Source organism: Leptonotus elevatus, chromosome 1, assembly GCF_054856555.1.
Source record: "Leptonotus elevatus isolate MCC_2025b chromosome 1, RoL_Lele_1.0, whole genome shotgun sequence".
Classification (NCBI taxonomy): Eukaryota; Metazoa; Chordata; class Actinopteri; order Syngnathiformes; family Syngnathidae; genus Leptonotus; species Leptonotus elevatus.
Genome location: NC_141239.1, coordinates 4,092,939 through 4,114,599, shown reverse-complemented (window position 1 = coordinate 4,114,599; position 21,661 = coordinate 4,092,939). Strand labels below are relative to the sequence as shown.

Here is a 21,661-nt window from a genome sequence, read left to right as displayed (position 1 = left end):
GAGAAAAGGAAAATGAAAATTTGGTTTTGTTTAGTTTTACTTTTGGGGGTGCTTTTTTCCCCCCACTGTGACTTTTTTTGGGGTCAGATTTTCCGCTATTTTTTTGGCAGAATTTGAGACCAAAACTTTTTCACAGTGAAAAAGTGAGAAGAATGCAGGTAAAAAGCTAAATAAATAAAAAGTAAAGAGTCGCATTGATTAAAATGTAGAGAAATTTAAACCAACAAGATTAAAACAAAAAAAACTATTGTTGAACTTTTTGCTTTTTCTATTTTTATTATTTCTATTTAATTATTCATATTATTTATTATTAATATTATGTATTTTATTCGCACAAAAGAAAGAAAACGAAGTAAAGATTTTTTTTTTTAAAGCAAGGTGAAAAAAGTGGGAGAAGAAAAAAAATAAATCAAGGAAAATTTTCCCTCCCAAAGAATTGGTTTACTTTCGTGTTTCTTTTCTTGACGTTTACATTCCACTGTGACTCATCATTTGATTTTTTTTGTCACATTTTCCACTTTTAGTTTTGCAAAATGTTACCCCAAAATGCCTTCACAGTGAAAAAGTGATCAAGGTTATTGTTACAAGGAAAAAAAAGGAAAAGTTAACCTTTTTTTGTGCAAAATGTGATTAAGTGCAAAAGTAGCATTGATTTATAAAAAAAAAAAAAAAAAGGAAAAGTGAACGAGTAGACGAAAGTGGGGATTTTTTAAAGTGAAAAACGTACCCCAAAAACGTAATTAAAAAAAGTTTGTTTTTCTTTTTCGAGTTTTATTCCCCAGTGACATTTTTTTCTTTTCAAACTTCTTTTCCCTTTTGCCGCTTATTTGAATCGCAAGGTCGCAATTGTCTTCGTAGTGGGGACGAAAAGAGAGCAAAGCGCGCCACCTGCTGGCAGGCGGACGTCCTTACCCACTGCTTCTTCTTGGTCTGCGAGACGAGTTGCTTGTGTTGCGCCACCAGCTTCTTGACCTCGTCCAGCAGCTCCTCTTTGCACTTGTCCTTCACCTGCTTGCACTTGCGCTCCAGCTCGGCCTGAGCGCCGCTCAGCGCTTTGTTCACCGCCTCCTGCTTCTCCTCCTCCATCTCGCCGCGCAGCTGCAGCCACCAACACAAAACAAACTCCATCAAAAAAAAAAAAAAAACGGCACGCGACCTGCGGCGCAAACTCGTGGGGGAAAAAAAAAAAGAAGGGAAAAATAGTAAAAAAGAGGGAGATTCTGAAAAAAGTGACACTGAAAAACATTTAGAAACTGAAAAGGGGAAAAAAGGGAAAATGGACAGCAAGAATAAAGGTTGAATAAGCTCAGAGTGGAACAAAGTAAAATGTTTTTTTTTTAAAGAAGCTTTTTTTATGTGAGGAAAAAAAAGTAGAAGTCTGCGGGTTAACTCACGTTCAGGATTTTTTTTGATGACATTTAAAAAAAAAAAACTACTGTGTTGTTCCATGTTTTTTTCTTCAAATGTCAACATGGCCCTTTTTATTTTTTGCTTTTTCCCCCTTTTTTATTGCTACATTAAAAAACAATACAATAATTGATAAGTTTAAGAGGTTCTTAAAAAATCTTTCACTTAGTTGTACTTTTTTGCTCTTGACTTCTCACTTTTTCCAATTTGAAATGGTTTTTTTACTTCTTTTTTTTTTTTTACTTCTTTAAAAACGGCAATTAGTTGTTTTTCTGGATTTATTGCTAAGAGTGAAATCTCCTTACTTTACAACTTCAATGAGGTTTTTTAATCATTCTTTCACCCTTTTTGTAACAGATATTTTTCCCAGTCAAAAACTTTTCACTTGTATTTTTTACATCTACTTTTGCTCTTTTTTAATTTTCCCATTTTTAGCTTGATTTCTTTTTCTTGCGCTTTTTTAAAAACTTTTTTTCACATTATTTTACTTTATATTGCTCTTTTTTTCCCCATTTATTTTCTCCTTTTTTATTTTTTACTTTATTCCACTTGTTTTCATTCATTTTTGTATCAAGTCCAAACTCCAAATTCATTTTGATCAAGAATATTTCAATTCCCTAACTTTCAATTTTGAAATCTAAAATGCCGTTAACTGCCATGGAACGTTTCCAACTTGCCGGAATTTGGCAACGTTCTAAAAACGCGAAACGGCGGCGGCGGCCGTCGGCCTGACCTTCTCCAGAGCTTCCCGGACCAGCCTCTCGGTCTCGCGCTTGTTGTCGGCCTTCATCCTCTCCTTGACGTCGTTGAAGACCTTGGTGTACTTCTCGTGACACATGTTGTGACAGGTGGCGGCGTCCGAGCTGGTCTGCGTGCCTCGGTGGAGCGTGCGCGGCGACCCGCCGCTCGCCTTCTTGGTCTGCGTGGCCACGGATTGCTTCTCGGGCGGCGGCGGCGCGCACAACACGGGGACCTCCTGGCTCGAGCTCACCGCCTCCATTTCGGGCTCAGGGTCCTGCTGACGGAAACTTAAGGTTTCAACAACTTCCCTTCCTCTTAGGCAAACATGCGAATGGTCGCCAGTCAACAACAGGGCACACATTATAGACACATTTAATCCCCAAAAAACAATGATGTCTATTTTCGGGACAAGGGAGAAGTTCTGCCGGAAGTGGGCGTTGAAACTCTTTCTGACAGGGGATTCCGCCGGACGTTCCCAGCAAACCCTCACAATACGTTTGGGTCTGCCAGGTCCGACCGCCATCTTCCCCCATCATCGGAGCCAACACGCCACCAGGTGGTGAGTGTCGGCCACAAATCCGATGACACGACGACAAAGTCGATCATCGAACTGCGGACTCGGGTGTCCTGGCGCCAAGTGCACATATGGACACCTCTATGTTTGAACACGGTGTTCGTTATTGACAATCCGTGACGAGCACAGCAGTCCAATAACGGAACATAACTCGGTTTCTGATTGGGGGGGGGGGGGGGGCGTTCCTTCCAATCACGCCCCTCCTGGTCTCAACGTTCTTGCCCACGTGAGCGTTGAAGTCCCCCAGCACAACGAGGGAGTCCCCAGAGGGAGCGCCTCCAAAAAGGGGGCGGGTCCTCTGAACTGCTGTTTGGTGCATAGGCACAAACAGTCAGGACCCGTCCCCCCCCCACCCGAAGGCGGAGGGAAGCTACCCTCTCGTCTACCGGTGTGAGCCCCAACGTACAGGCGCCAAGCCGGGGGGGCAATAAGTATGCCCACATCTGCTCTGCGCCTCTCACCAAGGGCAACTCTTGAGAGGACTGGTACCAGAACCCAAACGGTGTGCGGAGGCGAGTCAGACTATGCCTCGTCGGAACTTCTCGCCCTCACACACCAGCTCGGGCTCCTCCCCCCACCAGAGAGGTGACATTCCGTGTCCCGATAGCTAGCTTGTGTAGCCGGGGATGGGTCCGCCAAGGTAGCAGCTTTTGGCCGCCGCCCAGCCCCAGCCCACTCTGCGACCCGACCCATTTGACCCCTCCCACCAGCGGTGAGCCCATGGGAAGGGGATTATTCATGATCATTAACAAAAAAAAATAAAAATAATCAGCTTTACTATGCATGTTACACTTGAGATTGAATTTGAGATTGCTGCACTGCTAATGCGAAGGATATGCAGTTTGTGTCAAATCTGTTGGCCCTTTGGGACCCCCTGCCGGTTTCGGGGGCCCCAAGCAATTGCCTGCCTTGCCTAATGGCAAATTATGCTATACTTTCCTGGTCTTTTGGTTTGTGAGAATGATACTTGTCACAAATGTAGCTTATTCGCCGCCACGGAGGCGATGATGATGATTGACTTATAGCAGGGGTGCTCAAGTTGGGTCCTCGAGAGCCCCCCATCCAGCCTGTTTTCCATGTTTCTCTTCACGTACACACCTGAATAATGATCAGGATCGTTATCAGGCTTCTGCAAAAGCTTGCTGATTAGCTGATCATTAGATTCAGCTGCGCTGCAGGGAGGGAACATGGAAAACAGGCTGGATGGGGGCTCTCGAGGACCCAACTTGAGCACCCCTGACTTATAGGATCAATTTGTAGCCAACCGAGGCTTGTTGCTAACGAGCTGCTGCGGCGTAAGCAGCACCGCGCTTCCCTCGACCGAAGACTACTCGCGGCTGATGACCTGAGTGAGCCCAGTGAAGCTTTTTTTTGCCTGGCAAACTGTGCCGCTTATTTCGAGCCCGGGTTAATGTCCGACTATATACACAAACAATTGACCGGTACTGCAGTCGATGTCAGTGCACATATGGACAAACCGTGGACTGGTTGCCAGTTCATGTCAGTTCCTAATGATAAATTCCTTGATGTCTTATCGCTTGTTGTTGCCATGTCGACATATTGACCATGGACTTTTACTTGTAGCACTTTTCTACCTTGGAGGTATTCAAAGAGGTTGTACAAATAGGGCGGCACGGTGGCTGACTGGTTAGCACGTCCGCCTCCCAGTGCAAAGGTTGTGAGATCAAGTCCGAGCTTCAGCCTTCCTGGGTGGAGTTTGCATGTTCTCCCCGTGCCTGCGTGGGTTTTCTCCGGGTACTCCGGTTTCCTCCCACATACCAAAAACATGCATGGCAGGTGAATTGGACACTCCAAATTGTCCATAGGTGTGATTGTGAGTATGGTTGTTGGTCTCTGTGTGCCCTGCGATTGGCTGGCAACCAGTTCAGGGTGTACCCCGCCTACTGCCCCAAGCCAGCTGGGATAGGCTCCAGCAACCCCGCGACCCTTGTGAGGACAAGCGGTACAGAAAATGGATGGATGGATGGAGGGTTTCGCTATCTTGCTCAAGAGGTTTAGGTGACAGTGATGATGATGATGATGATGATGATGATGATGAAGAAACCTACACTGGCTTCTTTGGGCTCCGCTTGTGGCGTCCGTCGACTTTTCTTGGCTTTGGGCTCCTGGCTGCCTTTCATCTGCAGAGAGAGACCGATCACATTTAATAACACTTCCAAAGACGGCTTGTTGCAAATATGTTACACTGCAAAATGGTTGAAAAGTAAGGGATGCACTGAAATGAAAATGTTTGGCCAAAAAGCGAAAAAGCGAAAATGAAAAATGCTTGGCCGAAAACCGAAACGCCTTTATGGTAAATGTGCGGATGCGTGCGGCGGGACAAGGTGCGGCGCACTTAAAATCGGCACATTCACCAACGTTTAAAAAGACATTTGTTCGCACCAGCTAATCGTCTTCGGGAACGGACTGCAAAGTCACACACTTGGCGTCGTGCACGGGTCTGTCGCCACCCGGAGATAGCGGTAAGCGTTTGCGTGCTTAAAACTGTTGATAGCAATAGCGCTAGCATTAGCTCAAGTATTTAGCGCGGCATTCTTTTGAGTAGCGACGTGACAATTGGCTGCTATTTTTGTGGAATTCAAAAACAAAAAACAAAACATGGAATGAGCACTTCAAATGCTTCTAAAATCCCTGATAAATACATTCATAAAAAAAAGAACTATTGACTGCTTACATACTGTACATGACCTGTTCTGCTGCCCACACTGCTTTTCTCACCATTAATCTTCCATCATTTCATATGAAGAGCTGACAATTTTTTTTTTAGCATGAAGTAACTTGTGAAATTCTGCACATTTTAAAAACTGTCAAATACAACTTGACTCCAGTCCCCACAAATATATGCGTTGTTATTTAATTTATTACTGCTAAATTGTGTTACAGTCACTCCTTTGCACAACATTAAATGCTTTTATTTTGTTAAGTTCAATACGGACGCACATTATAAAATGATGCAACTTGACGGCGTACGACCCAGAAGAGATCGTCGTCTTCTTTTCAGAGCTATCTCATTTTTAACATGACGTAGCTAGCGAACTTCTGCACATTATTAAAATTGTAAAATACAACTTGACGCCAGTCCCCACATATATACGCATTGTTATTTAATTTCCATCCATCCATTTTCTGTACCGCTTGTCCTCACAAGGGTCGCGGGGGTTGCTGGAGCCTATCCCAGCTGGCTTAGGGCACCCTGAACTGGTTGCCAGCCAATCGCAGGGCACACAGAGACGAACAACCACACTCACAACCACACCTATGGACAATTTGGAGTGTCCAATTCACCTGCCATGCATGTTTTTTGGAATGTGGGAGGAAACCGGAGTACCCGGAGAAAACCCACGCAAGCACGGGGAGAACATGCAAACTCCACCCAGGAAGGCCGAAGCCCGGACTTGATCTCACGTCCTCTGCACTGGGAGGCGGACGTGCTAACCAGTCAGCCACCGTGCCGCCCGTTATTTAATTTATTACCGCTAAATTGTGTTATAGTGACTCCTTCGATGCTTTTATTTTGTTAAGTTCTTGGATGCGCATTGATTGTAAAGTGATGGCGCTTTACTGCAAGCCAGAGGTTCCGTTCTGCTGCAAGAATCCAAGAGCACGGCTACGTGTTACACTTATGAGATTTTTTTCTGGAGTTGCTGACTAAAATACGCCTCACATTTAAAGATTAAGTGGCTTGGGGTCACTTCAACTGACAAGACGGCATCCATAAGGCTTCTCTCACAGGGGTACAAGGCACTTTTAAGTTAACGAGATATTAACGCGATCATTTTGACACCCATAGCTTTCAACTACACCGAATGGTGCCCAATGCCTCACATTCACATAACAATGGCCGACTGCTGCCACACCCAGGGCGCCGCCAGCTCCATTGGGTGCAAATTGGGGTTCAGTGTCTTGCTCAAGGACACTTCAACACGGTCGCCAGGGAAGAGGCTCGAACCCACAACCTCACGGATGGGAGACGACCACTCTATCACTGAGCCATGCCACCCGATAAGCGATATCACACAAAAAACGTTCCTCAAAAAGGCCATTTTCCCCTAACACGAAAAGGTCCATTTCTCCCCAACATGAAGTCCGATTTTCAAGTTTTTTACTGCTTTCAACCACACTTGGCATTTTGACACATTTGCATTTTTTTTGGAAACCCGGACACGTTGTTGCTATTTTAAGGCCAATGCCGATTCTGATGTTGGACTGAATGAATTCAAAGAATGTATAATGAATAGACAACTACAAAGTTATGAATTATAGGCAGATTATTTGACTTTTTACGATCGTTTAGTATTTCACTTTGCAACGGAGAGAAAAATGGCTAATCTGATGATTTTGTAGAGGAGAGAAGATTTGAATGCCATTATCTTTGTCTTGTGTTGTAATGTGTAAAAACCTATTTTTTTTTATTTTTTATTTTTATCTGCACAAATTAGCGGGTGGGAGGGGGGGGGGGGGGGGTTTCCTTAATTCTCCCAAAAAAAAAAAAAAAAAAAAAGAAACAATCAAACCAGCCATCCAATATTCGGTCGGCCCCAACAAATGTCTGCCCCCTGGATGCAAAAATGTTTGAAAAGCATGCACGGCGCTCACCTGTCGGACTTGCTCGTTGCTGGTGGACGAGATGCTGGACTCGGCCTCTTCGCTCCTCTCCGTCCTCTTGGAGCCGTGCGTCCTCTCCAACATGTCCGAAGTGGGCGCCTTTTCCGTCTTCACCGTCCTCGCCGTCCTGTCCGTCCGCTGGCTGCCGTCTTTCTGTGACTTCCTCGGACTCGGACTCTGCCGGCCGCCGCCGCCGCCGCCGTCGCCGTCACCGCCTTCCTCCGAGATCTTGGTTTTCCAGAATCGCCCCTCCTTGAGGAAGCGCTGGTAGACCTCCAGCTCGTCGCAGGCTTTCTTCCAGCCATTGCTGCGCTTCACCTGCAGCTGCTGCACGCTCACCTTGATGTCCTGGATGTTTTCCGAGGGAATCCACGCCCTGAGGACGACGACACGCAGCTCGATCATGAAGGATCAAAGAAACTACATTTGCAGACAGCTGTCCAGTTTTTAGCAGTCCACGGCATAAAAAGTCTAGTGATAGACAGATTTGTTTTTTTTCAAGGCAGATACCGATTATTCGTAGTTAAGACCGATAACCAATATTTCATGCCGATATTTATTTACGGTAAAAGAGAAAATATTAGTGTCAATTAAAAATGGATGTAGGGCTGTGCAATTAATTGAAAATCAATTACAATTAAATTACACTCCAGTTACAAAATCAGCATAATCGTAAAAAAAGAAAAAAATATTAATACTAATTTTGAGTTGTTTAAATTTATACATTTACACCTTTTTAAAATTTAAAATTAAAAAAAATAAATAACTGATACATTTTATTCGGTCCAAAGGGAACTTGCATAATTAGTGTTTCAAAGAACTTTATTTGTCTTATTTTTTTTTACATTTTTTACATACCAAAAAATAAATGATCCTAATCTTGATTTCAATTACCAAATTAATCGTGATTAATATTTTCTTCATAAACGAGCAGTCCTACATGTATGTATAAAAAGAAAGTTGGTGTGATGGAGAATGAATGCCCACATGCCTCGTTTGAATGGAAAAAAATAATAGTCAATTAAAATATACATTTGACTTAGTTAATGTGATTTTTGCTCTTGCTGGCAACACAGCAAATCAGGAATGAAAACTATCACCTTCATCTTCACACTCACATGATTGTAAGCTGTCATCTGTGAGGTTATGCGAGCAATGTTTGTATATAATAAAGCTCATGTAGGGCACAGCATTAAATGTTCTGTTTGGTTTTTTTTAAACGATTTTTTCCCCTTTAGCCTACCACCAAGTGAATAGTTCAATATATGTTGGTTGCCATAGTTGCACATCTACAATTGTAAACTAAAACGTCACAAGAGCACCACAATTGCAGCGAGTCTCTCAGAATCTCTTGACGGTTTTGGGATCAACGGCACAAACTCATGACAAGGTGGCGTCAAGAAGGTCTGTCAGAGCAATGATGATGACATTTCCGAATGAACAATACTGAGCTCTTAGAGAAAATTAGAGAAAAAAAATAAAAAGAAAAAAAAAAAGAAGGTCTGTCAAACCTTTGGTGCTGGTGGCCAAAGAAGCGCACGTCCACCTGGTTGTCTTCTCGCTGCAGCACTTTGGCCGGCCAGTAGCCAAAACCTTTCATCTTCGCCCACACCAGGTCATGATTCGGACTCTGGAGACAAAACACGTACAAAAATCATTTCACAGGTGCAGTCGGAAGAATCGGAAGATCTCCGTTTGCTTTTCAACATCTTACTGAATTGTGCAATTTCAAATTGTACACATCTCTTTTTGTAGTTTTTTTTTTTTCTTCTTCTCAGTTTCTATACCAATTGTGTTGTATGTTAACACTAAATGTCAGCGGGGATGAGCATGACATCACCCTCCACCCCTCACAGGTTCAAATATCTGTCCCTTTTTATTCTATTTAATCGTGAGTTAACTAGTGAAGTCATGCGATTTACAATTAAACATTGTAATCGCCTGACGCCCCTACTTTTTAATAATCTTTCTTCTTCATTTTTTTTGAAAGAAAATATTATTAGAAATTAGGGGTGTCAGGCAATTAAAATTTGTAATCGTAATTAATCGCATGACTTCACTCCATGATTAATCACAAATGTAATATCTGTTCTAAATGTACAAAAAAAAAATCTAGGTTTTCATACTCTTATTTTCAAAAGTGAAAAAAATGTTAAACTGATAGAAATAGTTTAAATGAATTTTTGACGTCTGTAGCAGTCAATGAGTTTATTTGTTCTTTATTATGATTCCAACTTCTTGCAGCCAGTCGGGAGAAGAAAGCCAGCCCCGTTTTTATTTCATGTGTTTATCGAAGAACTGAACGTAGCACGGCCCGGCAACAGCTTGTAACCCCAAAAGTGGAGTCACCCGTTGTCTACCATTTGCGCCATTTCGGAATCCGACTGCTACACCAAATGTGATTGGATGGCAAACCCCTAATAAAGATTGCTAAATGTTGCCGACAGGCGGGTTTGTGGTTTGTACTCACGCAGGGATAACAGAACCAGTTGTCGGGGCGGGCGTTGGACAGGTAGAAGCAGTTCTTACACAGCAGCAACTCGTTCAGCTGGGAAAAGAAAAGAGGGTCGTCGGTCATGAACGGGGACGCCTTCGCTCCAATGAAAAAGGTGCGGATGTGCACCTCGTGGCAGGTGTCGCTGAAGAGAAGGCGGGCCATCTCCGCCTGGTCGCTGTGCACTGCAAACAAAAAAAGTTTGTTGGTCATTTTCAACATGTGTCATTTGATCAATAACATCAAATCATAGTAAAGACATCATTCTTCAATTTGGATCATTGAGGCACTGGTTTTCACAAACTGTTGCACTTTTTTTTCTTCTTCTTTTTTTTTTTTTTTTTTAAAGAAGTGTTACGTATTTCTGTGGGCCGCCACCAATTACATTGCCAATAAAGATGACTTTTTTAATATGAATGCCTACACTTTTAAATCTTCACTAACTTTGAAAATAGGACTTTACGCGTGGCTGTTTCAACACATTTAGTCGTATAAAACCAAAGAAGACAAGTTTGTCCCTCCCCGTTCCTCAAAAACCTGAAAATGACCCATATATGCATCCCGACAGTCTCTCGTCTTCATTTTGCAGCATTTCTATTGGTTTGCTCGGCTTCCTGTGCGTGCAATCGATTTGTTTTGGTCAGATCAGATTTCAGCTTCTACCGTACAAGTTGCCATGTTGTTCACAAGATATAGTAGTTCCGGCTCATGGAAATAAACTCCATTAAAAGCAGAATTATAATCCAGCAAAACTGTGAATTTGAGTTTCTAAAGTTATGAGCCGTCACTCTTTTTGCCATGTGCTGCGAGCAGCCAAATAGTTTCGTTACAAGCAGAGCGCCACTGATGACGATACGCTTTGGTACTTTAATAAATGTAGGAGACACAAAAAAAAGGTGGATTAGGTCAACTAAGTCCTAAAATGCACGGCCGCCTCGGCCATAAAGTATTTGAGCACATATGAAGAGACCCACCTCCGTACAAGATGGCCGTGTTGTGAACAATCAGCTGGGCGTCAGCTTTGAACTCATCAAAGTTCTTGTACTTCCCCTCCGTCAGATTCTGCAGGCCAAAAGAAACAAACGTTTTGACTTCAAGTGGTCGTGCGTAGGGGGGGGGGGCCCCCGACTGGTCGGGATTTTTGAGGCCGATGACGATTGTAATTATTTAGGAGAGAAAAATTCTGATAGCCGATGAATTAAAAAAAAAAAATTCCCTCACTTTTTGACAATTTTTGCAAAGTAGAAGCAGACTTTTAAGTTTTAAATTTGATTTTGAGGGGGATTTACACTTCTATCACATGAGGCTAACACCCTTCTGAACACTTGTTACACTTAACTTTTGACATGCAAAATGTTCTTAAAGGGACCGCAACATGAAAAATCGACTTTTTGGCGCTCTTAGCCATGTTAAAATTTCCTCACCAAAAACATGACCAAAGTTTGTGTGATATGAGAAATTTGAGGTTATTCGGCTCTCCAAGCACCAGCCCCTCCCGACCTGAGAAAACGAGCCGTTGGCACGGTTTGACGTAGCGTGCGGCCCCGCCCCCTGCACCGCCTCTGCGGACTAAATGCACGCCCACTTTCTCTGGACACCTCCCTCCATGAGATAATGACAAAAGTAGCCTTTATCAATAAACATTCTGCCCAAATGAATTCAAAGCAATCAATTATTCTTCACATTTGCAATGCTAAAGTGCAATGAAAAGACAATTGGCTGTCTTAAAATCCATTCGCCGACAAGTAAAACATTTGCGCTGATGGATTTAAATGAATGGCTGGTGTAGTGGATGGTGCGCTCGTCCCATAAGAAACAGGGCGCGGGTTCGCGACCCACTGTGGTGCTTTTTTTTTTTTCTTCTCCTCCTCCTTTCCTCGAACCTCTCTTAAAACCTATTTTTTTTTCTTCTTCTCCTCCTCCTTTCCTCGAACCTCTCTTAAAACCTATTTTTTTTTCTTCTTCTCCTCCTCCTTTCCTCGAACCTCTCTTAAAAGCTATTTTTTTTTCTTCTTCTCCTCCTCCTTTCCTCGAACCTCTCTTAAAACCTATTTTTTTTTCTTCTTCTCCTCCTCCTTTCCTCGAACCTCTCTTAAAACCTATTTTTTTTTCTTCTTCTCCTCCTCCTTTCCTCGAACCTCTCTTAAAACCTATTTTTTTTTCTTCTTCTCCTCCTCCTTTCCTCGAACCTCTCTTAAAAGCTATTTTTTTTTCTTCTTCTCCTCCTCCTTTCCTCGAACCTCTCTTAAAACCTATTTTTTTTTCTTCTTCTCCTCCTCCTTTCCTCGAACCTCTCTTAAAACCTATTTTTTTTTCTTCTTCTCCTCCTCCTTTCCTCGAACCTCTCTTAAAACCTATTTTTTTCTTCTTCTCCTCCTCCTTTCCTCGAACCTCTCTTAAAACCTATTTTTTTTTCTTCTTCTCCTCCTCCTTTCCTCGAACCTCTCTTAAAACCTATTTTTTTTTCTTCTTCTCCTCCTCCTTTCCTTGAACCTCTCTTAAAACCTATTTTTTTTTCTTCTTCTCCTCCTCCTTTCCTCGAACCTCTCTTAAAACCTATTTTTTTTTCTTCTTCTCCTCCTCCTTTCCTCGAACCTCTCTTAAAACCTATTTTTTTTTCTTCTTCTCCTCCTCCTTTCCTCGAACCTCTCTTAAAACCTATTTTTTTTTCTTCTTCTCCTCCTCCTTTCCTCGAACCTCTCTTAAAAGCTATTTTTTTTTCTTCTTCTCCTCCTCCTTTCCTCGAACCTCTCTTAAAACCTATTTTTTTTTCTTCTTCTCCTCCTCCTTTCCTCGAACCTCTCTTAAAACCTATTTTTTTTTCTTCTTCTCCTCCTCCTTTCCTCGAACCTCTCTTAAAACCTATTTTTTTTTCTTCTTCTCCTCCTCCTTTCCTCGAACCTCTCTTAAAAGCTATTTTTTTTTCTTCTTCTCCTCCTCCTTTCCTCGAACCTCTCTTAAAACCTATTTTTTTTTCTTCTTCTCCTCCTCCTTTCCTCGAACCTCTCTTAAAACCTATTTTTTTTTCTTCTTCTCCTCCTCCTTTCCTCGAACCTCTCTTAAAACCTATTTTTTTCTTCTTCTCCTCCTCCTTTCCTCGAACCTCTCTTAAAACCTATTTTTTTTTCTTCTTCTCCTCCTCCTTTCCTCGAACCTCTCTTAAAACCTATTTTTTTTTCTTCTTCTCCTCCTCCTTTCCTTGAACCTCTCTTAAAACCTATTTTTTTTTCTTCTTCTCCTCCTCCTTTCCTCGAACCTCTCTTAAAACCTATTTTTTTTTCTTCTTCTCCTCCTCCTTTCCTCGAACCTCTCTTAAAACCTATTTTTTTTCTTCTTCTCCTCCTCCTTTCCTCGAACCTCTCTTAAAACCTATTTTTTTTTCTTCTTCTCCTCCTCCTTTCCTTGAACCTCTCTTAAAACCTATTTTTTTTTCTTCTTCTCCTCCTCCTTTCCTCGAACCTCTCTTAAAACCTATTTTTTTTTCTTCTTCTCCTCCTCCTCCTTTCCTCGAACCTCTCTTAAAACCTATTTTTTTTCTTCTTCTCCTCCTCCTTTCCTCGAACCTCTCTTAAAACCTATTTTTTTTCCTTCTTCTCCTCCTCCTTTCCTCGAACCTCTCTTAAAACCTATTTTTTTTTCTTCTTCTCCTCCTCCTTTCCTTGAACCTCTCTTAAAACCTATTTTTTTTTCTTCTTCTCCTCCTCCTTTCCTCGAACCTCTCTTAAAACCAATTTTTTTTTCTTCTTCTCCTCCTCCTTTCCTCGAACCTCTCTTAAACCCTAATTTTTTTTCTTCTTCTCCTCCTCCTTTCCTCGAACCTCTCTTAAAACCTATTTTTTTTCTTCTTCTCCTCCTCCTTTCCTCAAACCTCTCTTAAAACCAATTTTTTTTTTCTTCTTCTCCTCCTCCTTTCCTCGAACCTCTCTTAAAACCTATTTTTTTTTCTTCTTCTCCTCCTCCTTTCCTCGAACCTCTCTTAAAACCTATTTTTTTTTCTTCTTCTCCTCCTCCTTTCCTCGAACCTCTCTTAAAACCTATTTTTTTTTCTTCTTCTCCTCCTCCTTTCCTCGAACCTCTCTTAAAACCTATTTTTTTTTCTTCTTCTCCTCCTCCTTTCCTCGAACCTCTCTTAAAACCTATTTTTTTTTCTTCTTCTCCTCCTCCTCTCCTCGAACCTATCTGTATGTTCCGTGGGCGTTGCGCGAAGCAGCCGGCTCGGACGACGTCATGAGGGCAGCCACAGGGGGAGAGGCGGGGTTTTACTGAACCGAGTGTTTGACTCCCGGGTAAGACAAATAGGGACCGCGATAACTCATATTTCATAAGAAATGACATTGCGATTGTGTCAAAGGTACGATTTCATCATTATATGCCTATAGTTAACTGTGCAAGGGCTTAAAATATCGTGGTGTAGTCCCCTTAAATTAATGTTAAAATAAAATGAATGTAAAATTAAGTCCACCACGTAATGAAAACTTGGTACTGATGTTTTGTTTGTTTGTAAGTCATTATATTTGTCTTGTGCGGGAACATTTTTTTTCTCCTTTTTCATAAGGGCTACTACCACAGCCAGTTGCATCAACTGGCTGATTAAAGGTGTATTCAAGGATTTTTTTGTCGCTGCGTCTTCCGGGTGGATCATCTAAAAAAAACGATTGTTTCTTGATCCTGTCAATCAATCTGCTGTAACGACATGCTCGTCGTTCCCAGCTGTGCATGTCGCCGCTGAGCTTCGGATTCAGCCATTCATTGTTGTAGCTCCGCCGATCTCACCGCGTACTTTGAAAATAGCTAGAGGGGGGGGGGGGGGGCTGAGGTGTTGCGCTTGCTCTGTTCCGGCGGGGGTCGACGGCTCCCCTCTTTGGTGGAGATTTTCATGCATGCCAGATCCACCACACCAGCATCTACCGAAACTCAGACACAATCTGCTTCCTCCTCAGGTCATTGAATTGGTGGAGGCTGCTGTCTGCGGATCTCACGCGGCTTCGTCTGTCCTTCCTTCCTTCCTTCCTTTTCTCGGTCTCTCCTTCGGTCTCTTGAGGCCTCCCTGATTTTATGTTTTTTGGATTTGTTGGGGTCTGGATGTTTCTTGGGTTGGGGAGGAGTTCTGGTGGGTGGTGTCTGGTCGGTGCTGGATTTCACCTTCCTTGGTTTTCTTTGGTCCCCTCGGGTCTCCTGACGGCGGTGTTCGGTTTAGGTGAACGGTATGAGATTTTTTCTAATAGGTTTTTTGGTGAGCTAACAAATACACGCACACACGCACGCACGCACATACACATACTCACCCACACACACACAAAAAATAAAAAATAAATAAAATAAAAAAATTAAATAAAAAATAAAATAAAATAAAAATAAAGAGCAATGATGATGACATTTCCGAATGAACAATACTGAGCTCTTTAAAAAGAAAAAAAAAAGAAAAAAAAAGAAAATAGCTAGAGGACATCCGTCTATGAGGTGAGGGCGGCTGCAGAGACTGATGAAGACGATGATGAAGATTAGCTTGCACGTTAGCGACATTTGAGAGGCGTTTCCACCGGACGAGCAGGAGGAGCTGGTAGGATGGTCTTTTGCATGCGCATTTTGTTTTTTTTAAACGCGACAAATAGACATTTGGTTTCTACTTTTCGAAAAAATTCTTGAATACACCTTTAATCGGTGTGGCCCTCATTGCGCTTTTATATATGTGTGTGCGTGTGTGCGTGTGTGCGTGTGCGTGTGCGTGTGTGAGAGAGACCTCCTGGATGTTGGAGACGTCTAGCGCAGTGTGGATGAGCCGCCTGTACATGGGATGCTTGATGTCTTTGCCTTTCTTGTTGAGGTCCACCGCCTGCGAGGAGGAGAATCGATGTCAAAGTCAAGCGACGCTCTGCTCTCTCACAGTTCATCAGTCGTGCCCCCGCGATAGAGACGGATTTGTCATCTTTCTTGACCAAACACAGCAGAGGTGAACAATTAATTTTCCAAAAGCCACACCAGCATTCGAACCTCATCGGTATTCCATATTCATGAGTGAACTTGGGCATTAAATTGTTTTGTTTTTAGTAAGTGGCTCCTTGTATAAGACTTGGGTGCTCAAAAATAAAATAAAATCGATTTGGCAATATATCGTGATATTACAGTGTGCGATTCTCGTATCGATTCAATATGCAGTCGATTTTTAAACATAAATTGATTAAATTCCCACTGCATCTTTAAACCAAGAGTGCCATCTAGCGGAGTCACCAAATATTACAGGTGCTTCATAAAACTTCAGTTGTCTGTCTGCCTGTTTGTCTAGTTAGCTGTTTAGCTAGCTAGCTGGCACATTTAAACCAAGAGTGCCATCGAGAGGAGTCAAAAAATATCGCCAGTGCTTCATGAAGCTTCATTTGTCTATCAACTACTGATTACTGATAGTAATGACAGTAGTTTTATCGAATGTTCTATACTTTGGCAGAAATTGGCGGAATTGTGTGTTTTGGAAAACGCCCGCTATCGTCGCATCCGTTACATCACAACCAGCACGCAGCTGCGGCGGCTTGAGGTAACGACGTAGCGGGTTGGATAGCGATAGTACGTTCCCAATTGCGAGAGGGATTTTTTTTTTTTTTTTTTTTTACTTTGCCTCGCCAAAGAAAAAGAAAAGGAGAGGGGAGAGATAAACAAGGGACAAAGGGTGCAAGGGTGAAGAGGAGGTAATGGGATTGGACCTAAATTAGCAACTAAGTAAGAGAGAAACAGAAGGAAAGAAAGAAGGAAAGCAGGAAAGAAAGAAAAATAAAGAACAAGAAAGAGAAAGAAAAAGAAAAAGAAAAAGAAAAAGAAAAAGAAAAAAGAAAGAGAAAAAAGAAAAAGGAAGAAAGAAAGAAAGGAATAAAAAGAAAGAGAAAAAGAAAGAAAGAAATATGAGGTAGAGAGAGAAGTGGATAAATAGAGAGAAAGATAGTAGATAGAAATAGAAATAGAAAAGGATCGAGTTAACTCATTGGAGCAAATGAGTTAAAAAGAGAGCGAAAGAGAAGGACAGGCGGATAGATGGATAGAAAGTGAGGAGAAGAGATAGAAAGAGGGGTGATAGAAAGCGCGACGGCGGTGACTCACCCTCTCCTTCATGCGCTGGACGATGAAGCGCAGATATTTACACATCTCCTGTTTGCTCAGGTTCTTCTTTTTACTCCCCTGTGGACATGCGACAAGGACTTTTGAGACGTACGGACGGGAACGGAAGGCGCGCGTGGCTGGAAACCCACCCTGCAGAAGACGCACTGCCAGTGGGGCCCGGCGGCAGCATCGCGGGGCCGGTAGTCCTCCGACAGACACTTGAGGTGGAAGACGCGGAAGCAGTCGTCGCAGGGCAGCACGTCGCCGGGCAGGTGGCACTGGAAGCAGTACCAGTCGTGGCTCTCGGCCTCCCACTCCTGCGGGGGACACGGCGGGGGGAGCACGTCGGCCGCGCCCTGCTCCCCGTCGTCCTGGCAACCGCACGCGCCGCCGGAGGAAGCCACAAAAGCACATTCAAGCTTTCATACTTTTTTTTTTTTTTTTATATGGATGAGCCAAAAATGCAAAAGAACCTTTCCTGGGAAACAATTGACCTTCGGTAACCTTTTTAGTAGAGATAGACCAATATGCTTTTTTCAGGGCCGATGCCGATTATCGGTAGTCAAGGAGGCCGATAACCGATATTTGAAGCAGATATTCATTTGCAGAAAAAGGAAAAGAAAAGTTTGGTGTCAAAAATGTTTGTAATAAAAACTCGCGGGCTAACCGTTAGCTCGCAGGCTAATCATTAGCCCACAAGCTAACTCCCAAATAGCCGTTAAATCGCGAGCTAACGCATTGTCACCTAGCAGCTTTATTTATATTGACCTTTTGCACGTGACGTCACCGCCCTCGTGGGAACGCCCCCTCCGGGACGCTGGACGGCAAAAGAACCACTTTCCTGTATTGCAACCATTAAATCTCGTACAGCGTTAAGGCCTTCATCGACAAGGGAGCAAACCAAATATTGCTTTTTTTATCGCATACCCACTAATGAAGACAAAAGACATTGACGGACAGCAGCAATCAACAGAAAGGACTGGCAGCCCACAAAGTATTCACGGATTTGTAGCGATCATTTCTTGCGAGGTTAGTAGACAAATGTTCGTACATTTTACGTACACTCTAATAACAGAGGTGTCGAATTACGTGTTTCAAATCACATTAAATCAGGGATGTGATTTGACCAAAGTGAAATTTAGCCGGGGGTCTGGGGGCCGCGGGCACTCAGCTCGGTCCAGAGCTCAAGGGTTTTCCGTGTTTTTGAGTACTTTCAATGCACTCAGATGACAAAGAAATAGACAAAACAACAGCATAAATTTTCAATGTATATTGAACTATCCCATATAAAATTGCAGTTTTAGTCAACTCAAAATCAGTCACATTCAAAAACATTGGACTGCCTTTGCTTTTAAAAACTATCACTGAGAATATCATCATATATATTTACCATGCAATAAATCATTTAATCAATCATTCTTAATTTAATACATAATGCATAACAAAAACATAAAATACCTCATGCAGCAAGCTCTGGTAAAAACACAATCATGCATTCGGATTGACTAAGACCATCTCTGTAACTGCATACATCAAGACAGTCAACATATTGAAACCTGAAAAGTGCAAACATGCAGCATTCATTTGAGTTTGTGTCAATGATTAACCATGTTAAATATTTATGGCCATTTTTATTACGTTATAATATTTTCGAAAATTTGATTTAGATTAATTTGAAAAGTTTACCACCGACCTCAAAATTCACGACTCTGTCAGCAACTGGTGCAGGTTCACGTCTCTCTATTACCGCTTCCGATTGTGATGTCAATAAGGGACGGAGGCCGTAAAGTTTTGGAGTTTTCGTTTGGGCACCGAAACTTCCAGCGATGGAATAATTTGTTGTTCTTGACTGGAGTTCATTCACGTGTTTTTTGCTCTTTGCGTGACTTTCAAGAGCTTTGAAACCTCTCGCACCATCGTCAACGGTATCACGGCACCAAATGCAAAGCGCTTTCCCGGCACGATCGATCTTCCGAATAAAGTCACTGAACAAATTCGTCACAGTCTTCTTTCCGACATTTGTAGATATCTCCTTCTCTAACCGGTCCCATCGAAACTTGTTTTTTTACGATCTTGTCAATTTCCTTAACTCGCGGAGCATCTTTGCGTTCGATCACGGACATCTTTCTTTAAACACCCGGCAAAAACGTCTGAGAAATGAACAATGGCATACGCCTATGCCTTTATAACAAGCGCGTTTATTGGTCAACACGGAGACTTCAGCCAATCGCAAGATCAGTTTCATTTCAGTTACGGAAACACTAAAATGGAACGCTGTCGAGAGACGAAATCGGATTTTTTACCACTTAAAAAAATTGTAACATTTTATTTTTGGAGATAAAAAAAGCGGAATTCCGCGAATTCGCGGAAAAATCACATCCCTGTTAAATTAAGGAGCCGGATAGTTAGCGTCCACTCCAACTGCACGAACACGCATCTTAGTTTTAAAATGCACCTTCTTCAGAACTATTAAGTGCATTTGACTGTTTAATAATGGGGGATTTGGTGTTTGTGCTTGGGAGTTTTTCCCACTCTGGAACCGGCCGGAATCATATTCATGAAATGGCTGCATAGCTTTGCCACTACGATTTTTTTCCCATGCTGGTCAACATAACGTCATCACAGCGTTTCAATACAGAACAAAATGTGTCAAAATAAGTCAGTTCGCATGATCAATAAGTTTTACCCTTTGCATTACGAGGTATATTGTCCCCCCCCGGTGTGAGCGTAGCATCTCGTCCCAGAGACCGCCAGCGACAAGTGTTTAAATCAGCTCCGGTGTAAGGAGGCAAGCCGCTTAGACACCAGCACCGACTACATAGTGATATCGGTCGTGCGCTGTGAAGTTCTGCAAAGTCGCCGATTTTGATTAACTTGGTAAAAACAGCAGACGACAGAAGGTAAGGGGGCTGTTTTCAAACTAGCGATTTCCTTTTTTTTTTTTTTTTTTTCTTAAGAGCTAGTATTGTTCATTCGGAAATGTCATCATCATTGCTCTTTTTTTTTTATATATATATATATATATATATATATATATTTTTTTTTTTGTGTGTGTGTGTGTGTGGGTGAGTACGTGTATGTGCGTGCGTGCGTGCGTGTATTTGTTAGCTCACCAGAAAACCTATTAGAAAAAATCTCATACCGTTCACCTAAACCGAACACCAGGAGACCCGAGGGGACCGAAGAAAACCAAGGAAGGTGAAATCCAGCACCGACCAGACACCCCCCCACCAGAACTCCTCCCCAGCCCAAGAAACATCCAGACCCCACAAATCCAAAAAACATAAAATCAGGGAGGCCTCAAGAGACCAAAGGAGAGACCGAGAAAAGGAAGGAAGGAAGGACAGACGAAGCCGCGTGAGATCTAGAAACTAGCGATTTCCAACTTAAGTAAATATCGCGCTCTATGAGTCCCGACTAAATGTGCCACTTCGACTGACAGGCGAACTTCGGTTGAAGTCGTAGATTCCACGGGCAATAATAACTTTTCATTTGTAAAATAACAGTCGCTAAGTCACTAAGTCGCTCCGGGTCACACGTCCACTTCCATTCAACAATCATTTCTTTCCGCCGTCCGTCACGTGACGTCGGTGCAAATGGTCATAGCTTATTTAAAAACACATGGTAGTAAGTTTAACTTAACCGCCTGCATTCGATTTCCTTCTCCATGTGAGCGTTTCGAGAAGAGCCAAGCTTTTGCTGCTTATTGGCTGTTAGCACTGCACGAGCAAACCAATCGGATGGTGTTGTGGGCGGGCCAATGCTGCGGGGAGGCAACAGCCACAGACGAGACCAAATCAAAACAAAAACAAAAAAAGGCTGATGCCGATATTCATCAAATGCTGAATATCGGCGCCGATTATTGGCCGGGCCGATTATCGGTCTATCCCTACTTTTTAGACCAACTGTTCCATTACTTTTGCTTGCTTTTCCAAAAATCTGAGACTTCCTCATCTTTCTAGGCATGATAGACATTTCGAATGCCAATGACTAATGGCGGCGTGCCAATGACTAATGTAGCAAAAAGACAATTTCAACACAAAGTTTGGTCAACAAAAAAAGCTAATGCTGGTTTTTCATTTCACGTTTGCGTCTTAGCCTTTTTCATACGGATTGTCACACGCTTGAATTGGACGTGATGGTCGCAAATGTTGGGATTCGGGAAAGTCGGACTGCAGGCAGAGGCACTCAAATGTTTTTGCCAATTTCTTTTTTTTGTATGCGGTTGAAATTCCATGAGCGGCAGGGCGGAAACGCAACGAGGTCTTCTCGTCCGACGAGTAAAAACACTCGCGGGGGAGACCATCAGGCCCGGGAGCTGCCAGTTAGATTAAATTCACCTGCGGGACGGGAGGGGCCAAGTTTGAAGAGTGTCCGTGTACATGTTTTGTTCGCATTAGTAGGCACACGAGTAGAATGAATGTTTTATTAATAAAAAAATTAAAAAAAAATCTGATACTCTCTCACCTTTGACTGTCTCACGATTCGATTCCGATTTTTGGGTCTGAGATTTGATTCAGAATCGATTTTTGATTCAAAATGACTTGACTGACAGTGATTTCTGCTTCAATTTATAGATGTGCAAATAATCGTCATGATCTACTCCAGTCTGACTTGCTAATGCTAATTAGCGCGCTACACGCAGCACTTTTAGCACTCAAAAGAACAGCTATTCATACAAAACGCTTCAAGAATTTAAACAGAGAAGCATCTTAACATTATCACCGGCATAT

The 21,661-nt window shown here is 42.6% G+C and overlaps 1 protein-coding gene across 4 annotated transcripts in view; it reads right to left on the bottom strand.

The window, feature by feature from the left end:
* The window catches only part of zmynd11 (zinc finger, MYND-type containing 11), a 41,781-nt gene that overhangs the window by 2,123 nt on the left and 17,997 nt on the right, over positions 1-21,661 (bottom strand). For 3 of the 4 annotated variants that reach the window (XM_086071886.1, XM_086071858.1, XM_086071869.1), the window contains 11 exons: positions 17,078-17,299; positions 16,929-17,006; positions 15,583-15,675; positions 10,817-10,904; positions 9,972-10,027; positions 9,819-9,896; positions 8,860-8,978; positions 7,340-7,724; positions 4,792-4,863; positions 2,141-2,425; positions 913-1,098 (listed from right to left, as the gene is read on the bottom strand). In XM_086071886.1, the coding sequence (XP_085928012.1) occupies positions 913-1,098; positions 2,141-2,425; positions 4,792-4,863; positions 7,340-7,724; positions 8,860-8,978; positions 9,819-9,896; positions 9,972-10,027; positions 10,817-10,904; positions 15,583-15,675; positions 16,929-17,006; positions 17,078-17,299 (1,662 nt within the window). The remainder of the gene's footprint in view (positions 1-912; positions 1,099-2,140; positions 2,426-4,791; positions 4,864-7,339; positions 7,725-8,859; positions 8,979-9,818; positions 9,897-9,971; positions 10,028-10,816; positions 10,905-15,582; positions 15,676-16,928; positions 17,007-17,077; positions 17,300-21,661) is intronic. The other variant, XM_086071876.1, reaches the window with a different exon arrangement.